The following is a 20,513-nucleotide window of genomic DNA, read 5'->3' on the forward strand; positions in this document are numbered from 1 at the left end:
GATGAGCTCTGCAACTCGCATCGATGGCTGCTGAAATACCCACCACAGAGCAATTTACTCTGAAAACAATTTTCATCCAAGTTCAACAGACTTGACAGAAAAGAGGCAGTCTCATATACAATACAAAATATTTATTTGTCTCATTCACATTACATACAAACTAACAGTAAAATGGACCACATACATGTAATGCACTTGGTTTAGATATAAACAAGCCTATCGGCGTTTGATTCACAATGTGGTTTGTGAGGAGTGTCATAGTCGTCAACAGTGTAGCTTACGTATTTCGAAGACCAGTGGAATTGGCGGCGTCAAATTATTAGTGAAATTTATAATTTACAAATTACAAATCGTTTATTGAAACCGTGTAAAAAGATACATTTTACATAAGATGAAAGTACAATGACCATAAGCATGATGAACTAAATAACTGGTGTGACATTGTTGTGGATTTGGTGGTGTGCAGCTGGACGAGTGGACAATGTCACAACCAGGGTTCCTACATTATATACAGTGGAACCTCCGTTAGTAGACACCTCTTTATTAAAGACAACCTTTCCAATAAGGACACTAGTTTTGGTTCCAAATTGGTTGTTTCCATTCAATTTTGACTTCTCTAATCAGTCTTTGGGTGTTCCGAATGCTTGACACATTTCGAACATGTTTTGGTTGGAAACAACCCTACAGTCTTACACTTATGGCTGAATGAATGACAGTGCATTTTCGTGAAAGCTCGGTGACGAAATGCTGCGACACTATTCGTCACCAACATGTTTGATGGGTGGTGCCATCTGCACAAAGGACGATGAATTAAATAACTGATGTGACATTGTCGCTGCATTTGCAGGTGTCCACATCGAGGAGTAGATGATGTCACTACATGTACCAGGGTTTGTACTTTCATATACAGTGGACCTACTTTTTGTGGACACCTTTCTATTGAGGACAACCTCTTTAATAAGGACAGTAGTTTTTGGTTCCAAATTGGTTGTTTCCATTCAACTCGACTTCTCAGTTTAGGACACCTCTCTGTTAAAACAGCACTTTTCAGTCCCTGGGGCATTTCTGGAAATTTCATGCTATAGAGCAATTGGTTCAGCTAAGTGACAAGAACAGTACTATAAGACGGTTTTAAAAAGTTGAAAATTATTTATTTAAATGACATATGAATGGTTCAGCAGTAATTGGCAGTGTGCATTATGTAATGAAATATGATTTACATAATATAACATTTTTGAGACAAATAGTACAGATGATGGATAAATCGATACAGTGGATAGCTGTTAGAATATGCAATACATGCAATAGCATTTGTTTTTATTGAGATTTTGCGAGAACCAAGTGGTATTTTGACAAGATAATAGAAAGCCAATAACACTACAAGAACATGACTTCAATACATTGACATTGTAGTACTTGGTATACTAAAAATATTCAAAGATGGGTATCTTGAGTTAAGGCACAAGATGTATGAATGAAGGAGGCACTCTGGTAAGAAATGGTGTCGCTAATGAAAGATTAGAACAGCCCGTCTCAACCTGCCAAGCTCAGAGCGACATGCGCCTGGTTTTGCTGTGACGGGTCACATATACAAAGTTTACATAAAACAAGATTTGTATGTTTATTTAGGAGGAGTACAAAAGTTGTATATAAAATGCCGACTTCATTATGATTTATAGGACACAAAATTTGACATGACAGCATTTTATAAAATATGAATAATCTATAATGAGAATAGTTTTGTAGCACCAATGATTTGAAAATACTGAATTTATTTATTGCATGAATAGAACACAAAAAACAGGATGATTACATGATTGTCACATGCGTGAAATATATTGTCATGGATGGGCATTGGGAACAAAAAGAATTGCTGTTATCAGCTGCATTGGTAGCGATTGCTTTAGCTGATTTTCAGAAACTGACAGGAATGAGAATGTTGATATAGTGTTGAAAAAATATTTTTATAACATACATTGCATTCAAATAACACTAAGAAGTAGACGAGTACTACTTTCGCACACTTGAAAATATTTGGACATTGACTGTCACTGGTAGTGGTAGTAGAGTAATTACATGCCATCAGCAGCACTAATTCAGACAGTTTTCGCTGTGCTTCAGTAACTGACTGGAATGACTAAGTTTGATTGTGCTGAAATGATACATAATAACGTACATTGCATAAACAAAATGATTACAAGATTTGTACTGTCTTGAAATATATGGACAGGGACCAGTCACTGGAAGTTTGACATGCCATCAGTTGCACTGCTCCCGACAGTTTTCACTGTGCTTCAGTAACTGACTGGAATGACTAAGTTTGATTGTTCTGTATTTGCCTCCATTTGGATTTTGTGAACAAAAGTTACTAACCTTGTGTAATTGAAGTGTCGAATTCGCCTTGGTCGAAATGATAATACAGTAAATAAATCTATTGAATGTTGCTGAAAAGAAAACACTTACTACGTTAGAAGCCATGTACATGATAACACCACCACCACCATTATCAATATCATCACAAGTCAACTGGGGAATATGTGTGATATTTGTTCAAAACTTGCGTATATGGTATTTGCAGGTCTATTGTATTGTAACATATTTTTCACTTTCAAAATTAACTTTTTTACTAGAAATTATGAATCAATACTAACCGTAAGAAGCGTATGAAATTACAGAAGGCCTTCGTCGAAAAATGTAATGTACTTGTACTCATTCGTGTCATTAAACCTGAAAGCAGCACAGCATAACAGTGAAATTACCGTGACATCAATGGATGTCAAACTAACGTAGTGACGTAAATTTGAATTCGAAGTGCACAAATTCACAATTAAGGTTTCGAACACATTGAGAATTGAAAAACTTCATACAAATGCTTTCACACCAATGATATGATTGTGGCGCTCCTGATGAGGTATCGCCCTCTGCTAAGCAGCTTTGGTCGTAACTAGGGTAAATGTTTTTTTCAAGTGATATGAGCGATGCAATACCTTAGTTTCCACCAGCGTCACGTAGCAGTCAATGAAGTTGTGCTGGTACTCCATTAACGTCATGCTTCAAATTTGAAGAAATTAATATTACCTTCATCAAGTACGTAATAATATTACACCAGGCCTTTGTCGAAAATGTAGATCTCGAAGTCTAACTGTAATGAAAGAAAACATCAATGTGACAATATGGTCTACTATGTATGAGGGGAGAACGGGTATTTTCGGGACACTGGGATGGGCCGAAAATAACTGTCGGGATTCGGGATAGACACCCTTATTTTAGCGGGATTCGAGACAAACCGTGTTTTGCGTCACGATTCGGCTAAAATTGCGTATTGGGAAACGGGATAAGCCTTTTTTCCTAACGGGACGTCGAGACAGTTTCCCCCCCTCCCCGTTCCCACCCTCATGACATGTAGCATAGGCCTATTGTTACTCACAATCTATTTTTTTGTAATTGATACTGGTAGTATCAATGTGAAATATGCCACACGTTGGGAGCATGCAAGGCCTAGTAAATACACCATCATCACAATCAAATATTTCAATAATACACTGTCAACGAGAATGAATGTTCAACCATCAATCACGTGCATTGTAGTAGTAGTGTACATCCCCCATCCCATGACGGCTTGCGCCCCGCTGACACGACGAGCACATGGCTGAGCCAATCCATCGCCTATACACTACTTTACAAAAATCGACACCTACTGAAACTTTCACTAATTATTCTCGGAAATGTACTTTATCGTTACATCAATAAATGCACATTCGAATTTCAAAACTACAACTTATTTTTGCCGTGAAACTGACCTGAGTAATCGAAACACCGTCACTGCGAAAAGAGGAAGAAGCAGGTCCGCATATATCGAAATATTGCTAAATATAATTGTCAAAATGTCGACCAAATTACCAATTAAATCACAATAAACTTATCAAATGTTCATTCATGCCTTTGGGTGAAAAAATACTGATTTTTCAATCATTCTCAATTTTACAAATCACCAATCACAAAAAGAAATAATGATGCAATTACCCAAAATAGATGAGATTTGACCACTGGTATAATTCCGCCATCTTGGATATCGGCATCGTCACCACCACTTCAAATTCTAAAGTCTTATTCAGGCCTAATATGTGTCATCTGCTGTGGTAAAATGGCTTGTTTTATCAATAAATAACAAAATATGATCTTTGTAAATAAAATCGGAGATCTTCTGGTGTGTTTTTATGTGAATTTATTACGAACTATCAATGCAGCGCAGGGCAGCCATCGTGTTCTCATGCGTAGTGGCGATGCGATAGCCATCCGCGGCACTGCTTTTCAAGATGGTGGCAATTGCCCAGTGCTAGAGGCGTTGTAAGGAAAATTGAGAGCAGGCCCCTAATGAATGAACTCTCAACGATATCGATATATTTTCGTAATTCCAGCACAACTGTTCACCAATGAACGTCCACCGACAATCCCACTTAACGAATATTTATATCAATTCATATCATGTATCTTAAAACGCTTTTATTTCATTTTAAAAAGAGTTATCGAGTGAACGATGACCTCCTACCGTACCCTCGAAATAAACAGCCAAAATGACCACAAAAACACCTTTTTAGAAAAAAACAGCGATTTTTACGAAATAAATGTCATCAGAGACGAAACTAGACACTAATTTAGCTAGGTATGCACAGTAATAGTACCTGAAGTGATCGATTTCAAGGAGAAAATACACTGAAAACAACTTTTCAGGAACAGAAATAAGATCACATTGTGAATAATTATTCATTGAATGTGGCGCACTGACCATTCAGGTTTTTTTATCTATGTTTCAGAAAAATTTAAGGAAAAGATGTTCACCAACTGCCTCATATATGGGACACGCCATAAAAATGTATTGTTTTCCCATGAATAATCATTTCACATCCACGCATAAGATTGACATCCCCCCTCCCCATGCAAAATTTGCAAAATGTCCAATGTTCATGTTTGTGATGACTGATCAATGGACAAATATAGAACACACAGATTTAGGAACATGGGATATACATGGTCTGCATTATCAGTATTTTAATGGATCATTTCTAACCTAATTTTGGATGATACTCGGACAACAAAGACAGAGATCTATTTGAAAATGTAATCAGATGAACAAAACATCTGCGACATCCTGATCTGTGGCTCAGAAGATGCAATCCACAGAGAAGTGACTACAGAATCATCAAAATTCAATAGACATACAGATGACACCAGGATATCTCAAGCCTGATATCGTTACTATCATGAAGAGGTTCAGCCGACATGAGGACACTCACCAAAATAGAAAGGAATCCCATCCTAACTAAAATAACATGAAATGCAAGGCCAGCTGAACGTTCGACAAGATTGATGTAACTCTACCATATTCTGATTTCATAGACTTTCTCAATTATATTCATAATAAAAATGCTTTAAGGGGTTACACCAAAAAAGCAGCCCTTCAATTGCACCATTCAAGCCAGTGTGTGTCAGTGAAAAATTAAAGAAGTGCTTCTCTATTTCGTAGACACCACATATTCAAAATAAAGAAGAAACTCAGCCAATCTGGTAAAGCTACAGCAGAATGTCAATGTTGAACTTCACGGCCAGCCCAAGAGTCTGGTATTTACAATGTCTGTAAGGAATGCATTCTATCTACTTCCTCTTCTTCGGGCGTCCTCGTCCATCGGGGGTGCCGTCAGCTTTCCGTTTCTGTGCACCCTTGGACGGTGTTCCCTTCTGGCCTCGTCCCTTCCTTTTCTCCGCTTTCTCTTTCTCTTCCAATTCCATGTTTTCACGTTCGATCAGTGTGATCAGGGTGTTGCAACGGCGCTGAAGTTCCTGGAAAGACGATAATGGGAGTTTTAAGAATAACTCAACGTAAAGTGCGGTCTAGTTTTTCATCTGTGAGATCCCACATTTAAACCCAGCAGGATCCTCCAAGTACCCTGTAGTTTGGATGTTTCCTGACAATAAAGGTTTCCTCCTGCACTACAACAGGAAACTCTATAGCTATATCAGCAGTGAATTACCACAGTTGTTACTCAACAGTAAATAACTTTCTTCTGCAAAAGTATAAAACTTTCACCCTTGGAACTAAGTTCCCAAAATGATGACAACGGGAACGATACGTACCATAGCTGTCCTTGACTTGATAAACCAATCAAATCTGAACTGTGGCGCCTGTCGGATTTGCGACCGCAACTCGTCATAGACGTTCTCCTTATCGAAGCCTAACTTGTGGAGCATGCAGACCAGGAACCTATCCTCCTCTTCCGTGTAGTTCTTGCCCTTGTTCGTACCGTACTGGATACGCAGCTGGTGGAATGGTGCACGGTAACGTTGCATCTAGAGAAAAACATTTATAGTAAGGACTGGTTAGAGGTAGACACAGACGAGTGTGGCAGAGTTGATCAGAAAGGTGGAAGAAGTCCTTGTTCGTGATGAACTATCACCAAGGTCCAGGGTTTTATTCCTTGGAGTACCTAACCTCATTTTGAGGGTAAGAGGCAACTTGAAGAGTATAATTTTCTCCAGGTCACTATTTGTTTGCCCAAACATTACATTTTAACTAGGCATCATTGCAGAAAGCTGTTTAAAGAATTTAATGAAAATACTGGTAGCACTGGTATTCAATTCAAGTAGGGGTCAATCTTCTGCTCTTAGTTTGGTTGCCATTGCAAAGCCTAGACTATTCAGTTTGATTTCTCTCCTAGACTGGTTGCCTACCAGGGCTTAAGGTCAATCCCCCCAGGCAAGTGCACATCTTGGCAATGAATTTTTTAGTTTCAGTGAGGCGGCCTTTAAAACTGCTCAGCTACAAACCTTGGCATCCAGAGCCTTCTTGATGCTAGCACGTCGCTGAATCTTTGCCTCTCCTCGCTCAATCTGCGCCATTATTCGTTCGATATCCTGAAGCTCGTTACACCGATCCCAGAATACACCAGAATACTCCATCACTTCATCGGGAGTCTTACCCTCTACGTCACGCGATATGCTATCGAGATCATCACGGCCGAATTTCTCGTTTGCTTTGATGAACTGATTGAAGTCTCTTTTGCTCCATGTGGTGAAACCTTGTTTCAGAAGTTCCTCCTTCTCGATTAGTTCTTCTTCGGATAACACGTCGGCTTGGTCGATACGTTTTTGTTCCTCGCGTCGGACACGCTCTGCGTCTGCTCCCAGATCATGATTCTTTGGCACCTGTAAAGCAATAATTACCATAAGTTGATGTCACCATTTTAGACAACAGTTTGAAGCCAACTGTCCCCTCGAGATGAGACAAAAAACAACATAAGCACCATCTTTTCTGTTTTGAGATATCGGCTAATTTCAACTAATTTCCATCAAAAATCACTATATGCTGTGAGTAGTAACACATACAAACTTGACAATGTTCGAACCTCATTCAACAGGGGCAAGAGCTAAACCCAAACACAGCCATAAATCACTTTTCTAAAAATGTCGCTTCAACAGGGGCAAGTGCTAAACCCAAACACAGCCATAAATCACTTTTCTAAAAATGTCGCTTCAACAGGGGCAAGAGCTAAACCCAAACACAGCCATAAATCACTTTTCTAAAAATGTCGCATTCATGGTTTTCCAGGGTGTAGGTACAAAAGTTATTTGACGAATACCATACCTTATATCCAATGGTCTTTCGGTAGTAGTAGATCTCCTTATCAAGCAGCTCAAACAACCTTGGTGGATAGAACTGGAAGTCTTGTACATTGGGCTGCTTGGGTGGTCGGGGTGCTTTAGGAGCCTTTGGTTCGCTCACACGCAGCGCCTCACGGAAGTACGCATCGACGGCGTAGTTTGCTTTACGTTCTCGTTTAGGCGGCTCGATCCAGTGGCCGACCCCGCTGATCATTTGTTTATTCCTGTAATCTTCGCCCTCAAACTGGTACACGCTTTTTCCCTCCGGGTTATCCAAGGTGAAGTTGCGTAGTGTACTTTCGCCCATTTTTTCCATCTTCTTTGTGAGTTCTTCAGTCTGAAAAGCAATGGTTAAGACAAACTTTTACTTCATGTGATAACAGCAGTGTTGATGAGATCTGGTCGGTAATCAAAAAATAACTCTCTGATACAATGGAAGTCTGGACTATTGTCATTTATGTAAATTACTTCATGCCAGACGCTATCAACTGCCCCAGATAGTGAGACACCTAATTGAATACGACTTTACCTTTGATTCTCCCCTGGCCAAGATATTATCGATATCCTCTTCCGTGATGTCGCTGTCCTTGGAGGCAAACACATGGTCCGCACCATGACGGATCATCTGTAGCACTTCATCTTTTCCGAGCTTGTGGGCGTTCTGATCGATCAATCGACCTGGAAAAGAGGATACACATAAAATTTGAGAAAACCGCAGTCTCAACTGGGAATATGTTTGGTTCTTCGTTAACTGTGCACTACATGATTGAAGCAAAATAACTCAAACTCCACTTTTGATGTGGACCATTTTTCACTGAAAACATCCTTCCAGTTGCCTGGCAATAATCTAGAAAAATTTGCAATCATGACCATCTTGATGTGCAATAAGGCTCCTAGGAAACCTCACAAGACAGTGAACTCAAGCAAAACAGACCTGAGGAATGGCCTTAGCTGTCAGAATATGTGGTGATACACCTAATCATCTAGTTTTGCCATGTGATTTTCCCAACTGTCAATCATAATCACAGGAAATGATACATATTCTAATAGTGGGTACAGTCCCTTCAACACTAACTGTATTACTGAGAACCAAAGCCATAACATACTGATGGTTCTCTATAACAAGAAGCCTCACTCATTTTCACATACCTTGCTGAATGACAATGTTATCCAATCGTAACTTCATCTCAGCCTTCTCGACAATCCTCTCTTCGACGGTATTCTCTGTGATGAACCTGAACACGCGCACCTGCTTCAACTGACCGATACGATGCGCACGATCCTGAGCCTGCAGATCCACTTGCGGATTCCAATCGGAATCGTAAAGAATAACGACATCAGCTGTGGCCAAATTGATACCAAGGCCTCCGGCCCTTGTACTCAACATGAAGACGAACTTGGAACTGTTTGGAGCGTTGTACTCATTGATTGACTTCTGTCGTTCCTCGTGCGGCGTCTGCCCGTCCAGACGACAGTAGTTATATTCCCGCCAACTGCAGTAATCTTCCAAGATGTCGAGAACACGGGTCATCTGACTGAAGATCAGGACTCTCGAGTCTGAAAAACAACAACACAATGATTTTTCAGGGACATAATGGTGGTATGACATTGAGAAAGAAGTCTCGGCATGAACAGAGCTCAGTGTCAGGCAATAGGATGGCCAATCTATAAAGTCAGACTGGGGTGAATCCACATCAAAAGTAGTCACATAGTCAAATCTCAGTGGTTCCCAAACAAGGCGATCGGCCTGGAGCCAGCTAACAAAAGATCAAAAGCATTGAATGGGAGAGCACCACTTCAAACAATTATTCGGTATCCGGCAATTCTGAAACCTTTAATGAAAATGCCTTCCCGACAATTCAAGCCAATAGGTTTTTTTATTTTATGGTTTGAATAAACAAAAAGAAAGTGTATCACCCGAGTGAGTTAGGAAAAACAACTTACCTTGTGTTTTGAGTTTGAGAAGCAGCTTATCAAGTAACACCATCTTGCCGCAGTTCTCGACCAGATGTTTGTCAGTGGTGTACGGTGGGCCCGGTTCTGCTCCATCAAAGAGGTACGGGTGGTTACAACACTTCCGCAACTGCATGAGGATGTTGAGCAGACGCATCTTGTCGGATTTTCCAGCACCGTTCACGACATCGATGTCCTTCATTAGGATCTTGGTATACCTGTCAGAGGGGAGAGATTGGTATTAGCTGACCTTAGAAGTGAATGAATGTGGAGAAAGTTTCACCTGATAATAGAGATTTCTTTTACAAGCTTGAAAACATGAAGTCTGGTCAACAATTTTTTTCCCTTGAAACAGCTTACTACATGTAAGGCTCTTCAGCATACAGGAATACGTGGCATTTGATGTAAGACTTAGAGACGACATTTTCAAAGAAATGTTTTATAGAATTTTGACGATTTAAGGATGCTGCAAACCAGCACCTCTCTTTTAGCAAGTCTTTTACAAAATTTCATTTGGTTTTTCCAACGAAAGAATCTATGAACATAAACGCCCGCAAAAATTTGGCAGTTCACAGTTTTTTGAATCAGCATCTTACCATTCCCTCTGCATTTTGCTCAATCCGATGAAGATCTTGAGCTCTTTCTTCGGCAGGAGCTTCTTCTCCACCTCGGCTTTGATACGTCGCAACAAGAAAGGTCGCAGCACCTCGTGAAGACGCTGAACGAGATCCTGATCGCCGAAGCAGCTGTTGACGTTGAACCACTGGTCGAAGTCGTCGGAAGAGTTGAACACATCGGGGAGGAGGAAGTTGAGGAGTGCCCAGAGTTCGTGGAGGTTGTTCTGGAGTGGCGTTCCGGTCAGAAGAAGTCTGTTGGTCGATTTGAATTCTCGTACAATTTCTGAAAGCTGGTTTGAGAAAAAAATCAGTAAGAAATGTTGTTGTACCAAAATGATAAACACTGCACCAACTCTTTTGTGTTTTGATTTTGAATTTTACTCTAAACACCATGTATGAGATACAATGCCAATTTTCTTTTTTTTGAAGATGGAGACATAACATTTTAGACAAAACTACTCTGGGCAGTAGGGAGTAAAGCCCTGCTTCTATGGTCGTAAACAAAGCAACAGGGAGGTATCAGGTTTGCTTCCCCGAATTCCTCAAGCATCTCAAGCATCTTACCTTCGATTTTTCATTCTTGATTCTGTGAGCTTCGTCAATGACGATGTACCTCCAGTTGAACTTCTTGAAGACGGATTTCTCACGGATCACCATCTCGTACGAGGTAACGCACACGTCCCACTCCCCTGGCATCATGACCTCACGGATGAAAGTAGCCTGAAAAGCAGCAAAACCTTGAAATGGAGTGTTAGGATTGCACCAATCTTTACCATCCGTTTTCCAGTTGTACTCCTCTTCTCTACTTTACACCATCAACATCATACACAACTGGGGGCCAAGTGGGATTACTGGCCTACATATAGCGACTACACCTTTGGCCAGCCCAGGTTTCGTTCTCTGATAAGACAGACTGCCCTGATTGTGGGGACCATTGTTCAAAAACGGTCCAGTTGGAAAGGATATACTTTGGCACAATGACATATGTGAGGGCTGTGGAAACCATGAAACCCATCCAGATACCTACCCTTGTTTCTTGGTCTCCAATAAGGCAGACAGCTCTTACTGAGGGGCACCACCGTTCGAATTCAGCTATCCAGTTGGAGAGGGTTGACTTGGGCACAATGACCATGTGGGGGCCTGGGACGCTCCTATGATGCTTCATGTACCCCAGGAGAGAGATTGTCTGTAGTGTTTTACCAAGGCCCTGAGAAGAAGCAATAAATGTAAATACAATGTCAGAACAAAATTGGACAACAAAAGATATCATAAAGAAAAAGATTTTTAAATTGCAGCATACAGTTTTGGGGTTTTTTCTCCAATTTTATACTCCCATGGAGACTAGTTACTGAATACTGTACGGACTCTTCTCCGATGTAGAAAAGTTCAGCATTTTCTGTGGCAGATTTCAAAGAATTATGTGCTAAAATCCCTTAGATAAGACATTCTCAGATGTTCTGAAGACATACGAAGCAGCTACAATGCTCGTAAATTTAACCTTCAAACTCTACAATGGTACAAGGTGATGGATTTTGAACCATTTCATAGCAACATTTGCTGCACTCACCATTTCGTCTGCCAGAATTCCATTGATACCATGTTCAAAGAGGGATATCATCCAATTCAATCCACGGATCTGGTAGTCTCGCATCGTACCACCCTTGATATCTGAAAAGTCAGCAGAAGATTAATCACATTGCCTTCTTGTTCTTTCACTGGTGGGTACTAGCTATCTTGCAGCAATATATATACATACTGGCTAAAATTCCTACACATTTTAAATTTAACTTCTCCCAAGAACCTGGGACCAGACATGCTATTGGTACGACTATTCATGTCATAAAACAAGCCAGGAAACATCACACAGGGGATGGTTAAGGGTCTTACCAATTTTCGAATCATTCTTGTCACATCCCACGAACTTATTATTTAGACATGGTCAGCAAGTCATCAAAGATTTCAAAGCTCCATTTCATGACCCTAACTTACATGCGGGAGATTCATCAAATCTGAATATGGTTCCTGGTCCTTTTTTTGCCTCTGTCAGGAGTTCTGCATCTTCTTCTTCCTCAGTCCGTCTGTGTCGATGATCGCCAGCCTGAGCCAGTTTTTGTTTGGGGTCTAATTTAGGTGCCCGCGTTGGACGCCCTGGTTTCATTTTCAAGGGACTTGTGGGTGTTTTGGCACCCAGGGTGCTACCTGTCGCCATGAAATGGGCAAACAGCTCAGTTTGCTGGAGAAGAAAGTCGAACCTCTTGCCCCGATCACCTTCCTGGAAAAGTGAAATGCATGGATAAATTCATATTTTGACGGAGGCAAGACTGAATGCAGGGATGATTCAATTCATTGTCAAATAAATTACAACATAGCACTTTCATAAGTAGCAACGGGAACCACTTGTTATCTGCGGTCTTGCGTATTAAGCAAGTTAGGAGTGTTGTGAATTGAATGGCTCTTGGATTATCAAGACTGTAATGTGGACCAGGGCTGAAATTCCATCATTAGGTCTAAAACAAAACATTTATTGGCTATTCTTCTTGCTAAATTGAGGGGTTGCATATGAAAACACCCAGAATAATTAGTAATTACTCACAACTTGCTCGTTGAATTCTTCATTTCTTCCGGACTTCCCTGGTGGGGCCTTCAGCATGAATGGTGGAACTGGAGTAGGGGCAGGCTGAAGATATGATACAATAAAATATATGCTGTTTTAGATAGGATTATAAATGAAACATTATTTTCTTGGATAGGCCCAATCTTAGCCTGCTCTGTGCTGGGTCGAAAACTCAGCAAGAATTTGACAAAGTTTGTTTGGGCGCTGACCAGTCATCACCTGGAACAAAGGGTCACAGTGGCCGATGGCATTATTCGTAGTAAAGTAATCTTGGTTACCATAGCAAAGCCATAGGCCTTCTATAATGTCTCGTGTTCTGCATCCAGAATGCGAGTGTGCATGGCATGACGGTCTACCTAATGCGCGTCCGGAACAATTTGTGCGTCCGGAGCGCGTCCGGAAGAGAAAGTGCGCGTCCGGAACAATTTCCTGTGTAAATATGAACCTAATGTTGCATTAGATGGCTTAAATAGCATTTTAATTCCATGTAGAGAAAATAAAATTGGAAAAAATCTCCTTGGTGACTTTGTATTTTACAATTTTCAGCGGGGTGATTTGGGTGTTACACAGCCATCAAATCCCAGTTTACTGACGTTTCTCCTCAACAAATTGTTGTTGCAGTTGCAGAATTTCGATAGTAGCCGTGTTGTAATGGATTAGACTGGTATCTGGTGTCTCAGCACATGGAATGAATTTTGTTGACCCCCTTCCCCCGCCCCCCTCGATCCCCTCCCCTCCCCCCTAAAAGCGCAAATTGGCTTCACAATAATTGCTATTGCCCCTTATCCCACGGCACGCAAAGACAAACTCATACCGACTTAGACGACCACAACAGGAGAAGGCGCGTAAGGAAGTTAGGATATGAGTATGGCATTAGTAATTAACCACCTCGCTGAAAATTGTAAAATACAAGTCACCAAAAAGATTTTTTTCAATTTTATTTTCTCTACATGGAATTAAAATGCTATTTAAGCCATCGAATGCAACAATAGGTTCATATTTACATAGGAAATTGTTCCGGACGCGCACTTTCTCTTCCGGACGCGCTCCGGACGCGCAAACAGAGTTCCGGACGCACATTAGGTGGACCCAACATGATGGTGTGTGACTGTCGGACGACCCAACTGAACTGGTTTGTCTTTCACTAGTCAGTTTCATGTCTTTGAGTTGACTTTTACAATTTACAGTTACAATTTGGTCCTGCCCATGCTGTTTGGCATGCGTGTTGGCTTAGCTGTGCCTAAGCGCCATAACCATTCTATTATCAATGCCTGCATGTATCATCCATCATGACAATGATGACAATCAGGAGAAGAAAAGAACAGAAACTAGAAAATATTCAGAAAACCGGCTTCACTTTACGGGCAATTTAGACCACAAAACTTACAGAGGGCTGGGCCGAGTTGGTCCCAGTTGACTTTGAACTCGTCTCATTGCTCTCCGAATCCGACATTTCTGACAAGATCGCTTTATTGCCTGATTTTATTGAGAAAATTATGATTCGTAAAAAGCAAAATGCTTGGCGCAAAAGCCAATGCACTCTTAAAATTAGGTACCGTCAAAATCGATAGAAAAAATAATAGCAACTTTACTTACTATAAATTCAACGGTTAAATAAAATCATTAAATCAAATTGTTCATTTTTTTATTAAAAATTAAAAAAATTGTATTTTAAAAGCAGTCAAATAGTATTTTTTGTAACACTTTTAGAGACTAAAATAATGATAAATATTGCCACTAGTTGGCGTAGCAGTCTTCAAGGGCAGTCTCGAGACTATTTCATATCAATCAAGGTCTTATCGCGTCATTGTTTTATACAGGGTGTTTCAATAAAGACAGCTTCCTAATTTGTTGATTTGAGAAGTGGGAGAACACCATGAGAAGAATGTCAGTGTACAACTCAGCATCCAGTACAAAACCTAATGATCGATCATTATGTAGGCTTATGACAGTATTTAGCTCACTAGACTCCCGGGGCAGTCCATTGCGTTGTCCTAATTGGGATCTACTAAATTGGATCTGGTTCGGTTAAGGCTTGGAGTCAAGTATAATTCCTCCAAGGTTAGGGTGAGGACGAGGCCGGTCCACTGCGTCCGGATGGTTCTTAAACAGTCTCCGATAGAATCATAAATAACTTTAAAAACGTGAATGAGTGCTGCACCCGATGCAAAACCGATGTTGCATTGCATCTTCTTAGAGTAACCAGACTAACTGATTCTCAGATTGCATTGTATGTTCATGGTAGGCCTATATCTTCATTCAAAATTATCACACTGAGCTGCATGACTGAGCTGGTGACTATTACCAAAGGAGACCAACAAATTAGGATGACGCAATGCCGGGGTGGCTGGGGTTTTGATCTTCATGTATACAGATCGAAGCTCTCCTTCACTCGGCATGTTGTTGTGAGAAGTGAACATTTTTATGGGACACACCATATAGTGACGTTCACCTAGCGGGAAATCTAATAACTAATTCTGTCTCTGGTAGATAGTATTTAGTCTTGTTAATTTCCTGATTTTGCAATCATGAAAAATTTCTATTTTGTGTCATTTCGAAGTGTTTATTGACTACATTAGAAAGGTATTGATACCCCTTTTTCTAGCTTTATACATTTCGGCCCTTAGATACAGTTGATTTTCCCTGTCAAGCCCAGTTTAGAGAGGGTTTATGATGACATGTTCATTTCAAATTAGGTCCATTTCATTCAGGCCTTCAGTTCAGCTACAGCAAGAGGAGAGAAGGCCAAGTTACAAGTCAACCAGTTCATTAACAGGAGAGCGATATGGCCAGTAGCCCAGTTCATCAACACTTTGATAAATTGGCCACTATTGTATACAGAATGAGAATATCTAATTAACTTTTTTTCAGAATGTCTAGTGATAATCAGATGGGAGGAAGGCCTGCACGGCCAGCTCCACCACCCAGCCTAAGTACCACCACCAGACATGGCATGGATACTGTACCTGGGATGGAACGCACCCAAAGATCATCCAGAGAGCTCCATCGTCACATAAAGACAATCCATGATGAAGCCTTTCTGTACATCGAACAAGCGCTTTATTGCGATGAGCGAGGGCAGGGCGAACAGGCCGTTGTTCTGTACAAAAAGGGTCTAGTATTAGTCAACCAGGCCCTGGACACTCGTATCCCGGCAGGCTTAAACGGATCAGGCGTTGAGGACGATGATTTAGAAAGTGCCAAAAGAATCTTACAGAAAATGAAGCAAAGTCAACAACAGATTCATGCGCGAATTGAAGTTTTAGGAGCGAATGATGATGTTGCGCGGGCCCTTCAAGACCCACCGCCATCTTATGAACAGGCAACATCACCAAACGGATCTATGAGTGACATAGATCTAACAGAACTAGGTGACGAATTATTTCAAGACAATGAACTCCCGACGCCAGAAGGTGCAACAAAGTTGTTTTCAATTGAAGAAGGAGTGCAGATATTTTACATAAACCCAGCAGGAAGTGTTACTGCGCCCTCCTATCCTTCCGATTTGAAAATATTTCGATTTTACGACAATGATGGGGATAGTGACCTACCACCGGCATTTCTACAGGTTGGCGAATGGCGATATCCTCTCCTACCTGGTGGGTCACCTGCACTTTATACAGACAGCGGTGCCTACATATTCCCAGATGTGCTAGCTGACAGACCAGGTATGTTCTTTTTCCTCTTGGACAATTTTGATTGCACTCTTCCATCTTATACTAGGGTGATTCTTTGACCAGTCAGATCTATCTGTTACCCCCTCAAGGTAAAGACACATGGATTCCTTCTCTCTCGCTTCTGGATGATGACAAAGAATCCCAGTTGGCACCCAAATGAAGTACATGTATCAGTACTAACAGTACACAAAACAAATGCCTGAATAGCTTACACAGAAGAAAAATTGATCAAATAGCATTTAAACTAAAACACATTTTCTCTCTGTATGTGCAGGTTCCACAGTTGGCGTCATCTTGCCCCCTAATGTCACCAACGAGGAGAGGCATCTGTTCCTGCACCTGCTGAGCGCCCTGACGACCATGTTGGGTGAAGATGGAGAAGAAGTGCGTGTGTCAACCCCGGAGCAGGACGCAAGCGGATGCTGGAACAGTGCAGCATCTCGATCTTTACGGAATGAAATTGGAGCAAACAGGCGAACTAGCGAAAAAATATCTGCTGGACTTGTATCAGGTTTGTTATAAATGTGGTTTTTCAGAGCATTGTAATTTATAAATGCTTGATGTAAGCTGCAGTTGACGTCATCCTCCAGTAGCACAGTCCATTCTTGAATTGTCTTTCAGCAAAGTATCTTACTATCAGTCTTAAAAATCCTTTAATTTTGCATGGTATGTTTGCATTACAAATGTATTTTTTTGTGTATCATTTCTTCCTTAGCTGCGGAATGGATATCATGGGGACTGGAGAAAGGTGCAGAGAAAACGGGCGAGCTACTCAAGAAAGGTTCAACAAAACTGAAAGAACAAATCCAACCGGAGGGAGAACCATCCAAGATTGATCCGCGGGTTCAGGAAGGAATGAAATATGTCAGGAAAGCTAGTCATACTGCCGTCGAGGTCACATCATTTGTAGGTCAGTACAACAAATTGTGTGATATGGAATGACAGTTGAATATTCTGTCTTCTTCCTCATGAAGGTATTCAAAGTCATACCAACATATGGTCCCAGCTTATGGTTCAAAATTTACAATAAGATCATTACCATCTTGTCCCATCGTTCCTTTCAGTGACTAAACTAGGTGAAGCCACTGTGGCTTTAGGACGGAAAGCTGCACCTCATCTAAAGAAACAAGGTGTCAAGCTGCTCCCCGAATCGTGGACAAAGACGGACACCGTCGATGGAAAGTCACGCCTGGATGACGCACTAGTGGTGGCATCTGGTGGCCTGCAGAGTAAGTGTGCAAAATCTAAATCTCATCTTTAAAGGGCCAGTCCATTAGTGATGATTGTGGCGTTTGACTGGTTGAGAAATATGTGCGAAAGTACCGGTAACTCTCAGGAGCAAAAAAAGCAGGATATGCACTTCAAACTGTTACCACCGATGACTGGTGGCTTAGGAGTTGCCAATTCTCCCCCCCAGTACCAAAATGTTAAATACGACTTCCCTTTGTGCGCTGCAGTAGCTGAAATAATAAGCTGTTCTGTTATTTCAGGTTTTGCCACTATTTTCATGAGTCTTGAAGTGGCGGCCAGAGCCCTCGCAAGAAGTATCGCATCGGAAACTGTCAGAATTGTCAACCACAAGTAAGTCATTCAGCATCCTTCCTCACTTAGAAAGCTCCGTTTGAAGCATTCCTTTCAAGCAATAAATATCAGTTTGTTTTGGTGTCAAAATCTTAATCTGAAAACTGCTTACTTATCTAAAATCTAATCATGAAATACATCTCTATTTTTTTTCATCCAGCTCCAGGTTAGCACATTGTCCATAATCCATTTAATTCAAATTTAACATTTAATTTTTGACATTTTAAAAATCCTTTTCTCAGTTTTTCGTCTTTTTTATGGTTTTCCTTTTACACTTTTTTCTTCTTCCTTTTCATTTATCACTTTTTATTCATTGCAATTCCTCCTTTCAGGTATGGAAAAGATGCAGGTGGCCTCACTGACCAGGTTCTGTATTCTGCCGGAAACATCGCCATGGCAACACGTAATGCCAACTGCCTCGGTATCAAAGCTATCGCTAAACGTGCTGCAAAAGATACCGGTCACGCCTTGGTTGAAGATGGCGCCACTGGATCAAATCAAGGACAATTGCGCCGAGGAAGTGGGCAGAGTGTGACACCGCCTTCGAAGAACAGCCCTGTAGATAGCCCCACACGTGCCAGGCTCCAAAGCCCATTAGAGAGCCCGACTAGTGGGGCATTGCAGAGCCCAGAGAGCCCCACACGACCTTGCTTGGCCAATGTGGCAAGGGATTCCAGGCCTAATCCCACTTCAAGTCCAGGCCACAGAAAGCCTCCATCTTAGGACTAACATTTGTCTTGATTAAGTTCTTCCTCTATATCTGTGCTTCTACTTTTGAACTGTCCATCTCATCTTGGGGGGTGCTATATGTGCTGGACTCGGAGCCCAGAGCTCAAGCATGGGGCAAATAGTGCCGCAAGAAAGTGTGTGGTGAGTTCCTTCCATTGCTTGAATGACAGTATAGTCATAACTTCGGTGCAGTTTCTGTCTTCCGCTACCAATTCGTACAAAGTTAAAACGAGTATCTTCGCATTAATCTTCTAATCACGACTCATCGGTTACCATTGAAGTCAGGGTCCTCTTTGGCCATTTCGAACTCTTGCATTTTCACAGTCTATCACCACCTGTTGATCAGACTTCTCAAATTATTTATTTTTCTAATCTGAACTTTGTCATGAATGTTGTGCAATTATATTGTCAAAAGCATTTTAACAACTTAATTAGGATCGATCTTTGATTGTCGATTCTTTACATATCATTATCTGTATTGTGTCTTAGAGACAATTTATTCTAGATTTCACAATCTAATATAAAGGGTGTACCTAAAATTAAGATGTTGCTATCTAGTGTCACATTTGTTGAGAATGATGGTTGGAAATAATAGTGTTGAATAATGATTCCCAAATGTCATATTTTAGTGTTCGGGAAAAAAGTGACTGATCGGTACACTTTGATTGCCCCAAAAACCATTAACTTTGCCAGCAGAGATCATGTTGTGGTTAGGCAATCTCCAAAGACAAAGTTAATTTGAACCTCACTTATGTAGTATTATTACGATTTCTTAATGTTTTTGTGCCAAAATCTGACATTTTCTTGTGATCCAGTTTCTATGAAATATTCTTCTACATAACTTTGCATGCTATAACGCATGTTTGTGTCTACTCTGTGATATACTGCATATTTATGATTCTTGGTGTTAATGTTGACGTAAAAAAATAGCAAAACACTGTGCTTACTCCTGAAAGCTGCTTCAGGAGGCTTAACTGACCTCTGTCCCTTGATCATTTGGGTTTAGGTGAGATAAACCCCCAGTCTGATGGTGTGGACGCAGTTTATTATCTTGGCGTTATGGATGATTGGGGATTATACAGATAAGGAGATATCAAACAAAACCACGTTTTGATGTAGTAACTTGTATCCTAAGCAAACGATCAGGTTCTATCACTAGATGAGATTCTAATAACGTTACATGTACTATGTTACATTGCATGTTACGTTATATCGACTGAATTGTGTCATCATTTGTCTTGTTGTTTTGTTTGTTTGTCTTATTGATCAATTGGGATAATTTGCAACAGTCTTTTGTTTCCATTTCTGTAGCAGTGAAAGAAGTTTAAAGTTCCAAATGCATTTATCTCTGCTTCTATAAATAAAAGAGGTAACTAAAACAATATCAAAGACTTTTGTTCTCTGTTTTTGTTAAGTATTTCAAAAGCTTTATACCGGGTATATGCTATTGCCCATCAGCAGTTTAGTCATGTCTATTGCTTACTGTGGCTACTTGCCAGAAAGACGCTACTACCATCTATCGTCTAAGAACAAGCCAATCTGGCCTCGGCAGGGGCACCTACATGTAAAACAAACAGGAGTAAGGGACATCGTAGAATGCCAATACCAGTCACCAGCGCTCATCCTACAAGACTGTCCCCTGCACCAGAATTTACAATAAATTCTGGCCTGCAGACACTAATGTCG

At 40.8% G+C, this 20,513-nt stretch overlaps 2 protein-coding genes across 3 annotated transcripts; one reads left to right on the top strand and one right to left on the bottom strand.

The window, feature by feature from the left end:
• Nucleotides 1–791: 791 nt before the first annotated feature.
• On the bottom strand, nucleotides 792–14,357 carry LOC135493366 (SWI/SNF-related matrix-associated actin-dependent regulator of chromatin subfamily A member 5-like). 2 transcript variants are annotated; one of them, XM_064780678.1, is made up of 18 exons: nucleotides 14,228–14,357; nucleotides 12,820–12,903; nucleotides 12,216–12,498; nucleotides 11,794–11,894; nucleotides 11,254–11,433; nucleotides 10,791–10,946; nucleotides 10,206–10,516; nucleotides 9,601–9,827; nucleotides 8,806–9,213; nucleotides 8,186–8,334; nucleotides 7,640–7,993; nucleotides 6,823–7,200; nucleotides 6,133–6,345; nucleotides 4,683–5,838; nucleotides 3,079–3,142; nucleotides 2,652–2,727; nucleotides 2,374–2,444; nucleotides 793–2,152 (listed from the first exon to the last, which is right to left on the bottom strand). In XM_064780678.1, the coding sequence occupies exons 1-14, from the start codon at nucleotides 14,291–14,293 to the stop codon at nucleotides 5,653–5,655; spliced, it is 3,096 nt and encodes a 1,031-aa protein (XP_064636748.1). In that variant the 5' UTR covers nucleotides 14,294–14,357; the 3' UTR covers nucleotides 793–2,152; nucleotides 2,374–2,444; nucleotides 2,652–2,727; nucleotides 3,079–3,142; nucleotides 4,683–5,652. The 2 variants fall into 2 exon arrangements, with proteins under 2 accessions (XP_064636747.1, XP_064636748.1); XM_064780677.1 differs by having other exon boundaries at nucleotides 792–2,444.
• Nucleotides 14,358–15,336: 979 nt separating this feature from the next.
• LOC135493940 (spartin-like) lies at nucleotides 15,337–20,203 on the top strand. The gene is made up of 7 exons (XM_064781619.1): nucleotides 15,337–15,423; nucleotides 15,712–16,508; nucleotides 16,792–17,028; nucleotides 17,233–17,427; nucleotides 17,582–17,746; nucleotides 18,008–18,098; nucleotides 18,431–20,203. Exons 2-7 carry the CDS (start codon nucleotides 15,713–15,715, stop codon nucleotides 18,819–18,821), a joined length of 1,875 nt encoding a protein of 624 aa, XP_064637689.1. The 5' UTR covers nucleotides 15,337–15,423; nucleotide 15,712; the 3' UTR covers nucleotides 18,822–20,203.
• The last annotated feature ends 310 nt before the right edge of the window (nucleotides 20,204–20,513 follow it).

This window comes from Lineus longissimus, chromosome 9 (assembly GCF_910592395.1).
Source record: "Lineus longissimus chromosome 9, tnLinLong1.2, whole genome shotgun sequence".
NCBI lineage: Eukaryota > Metazoa > Nemertea > Pilidiophora > Heteronemertea > Lineidae > Lineus > Lineus longissimus.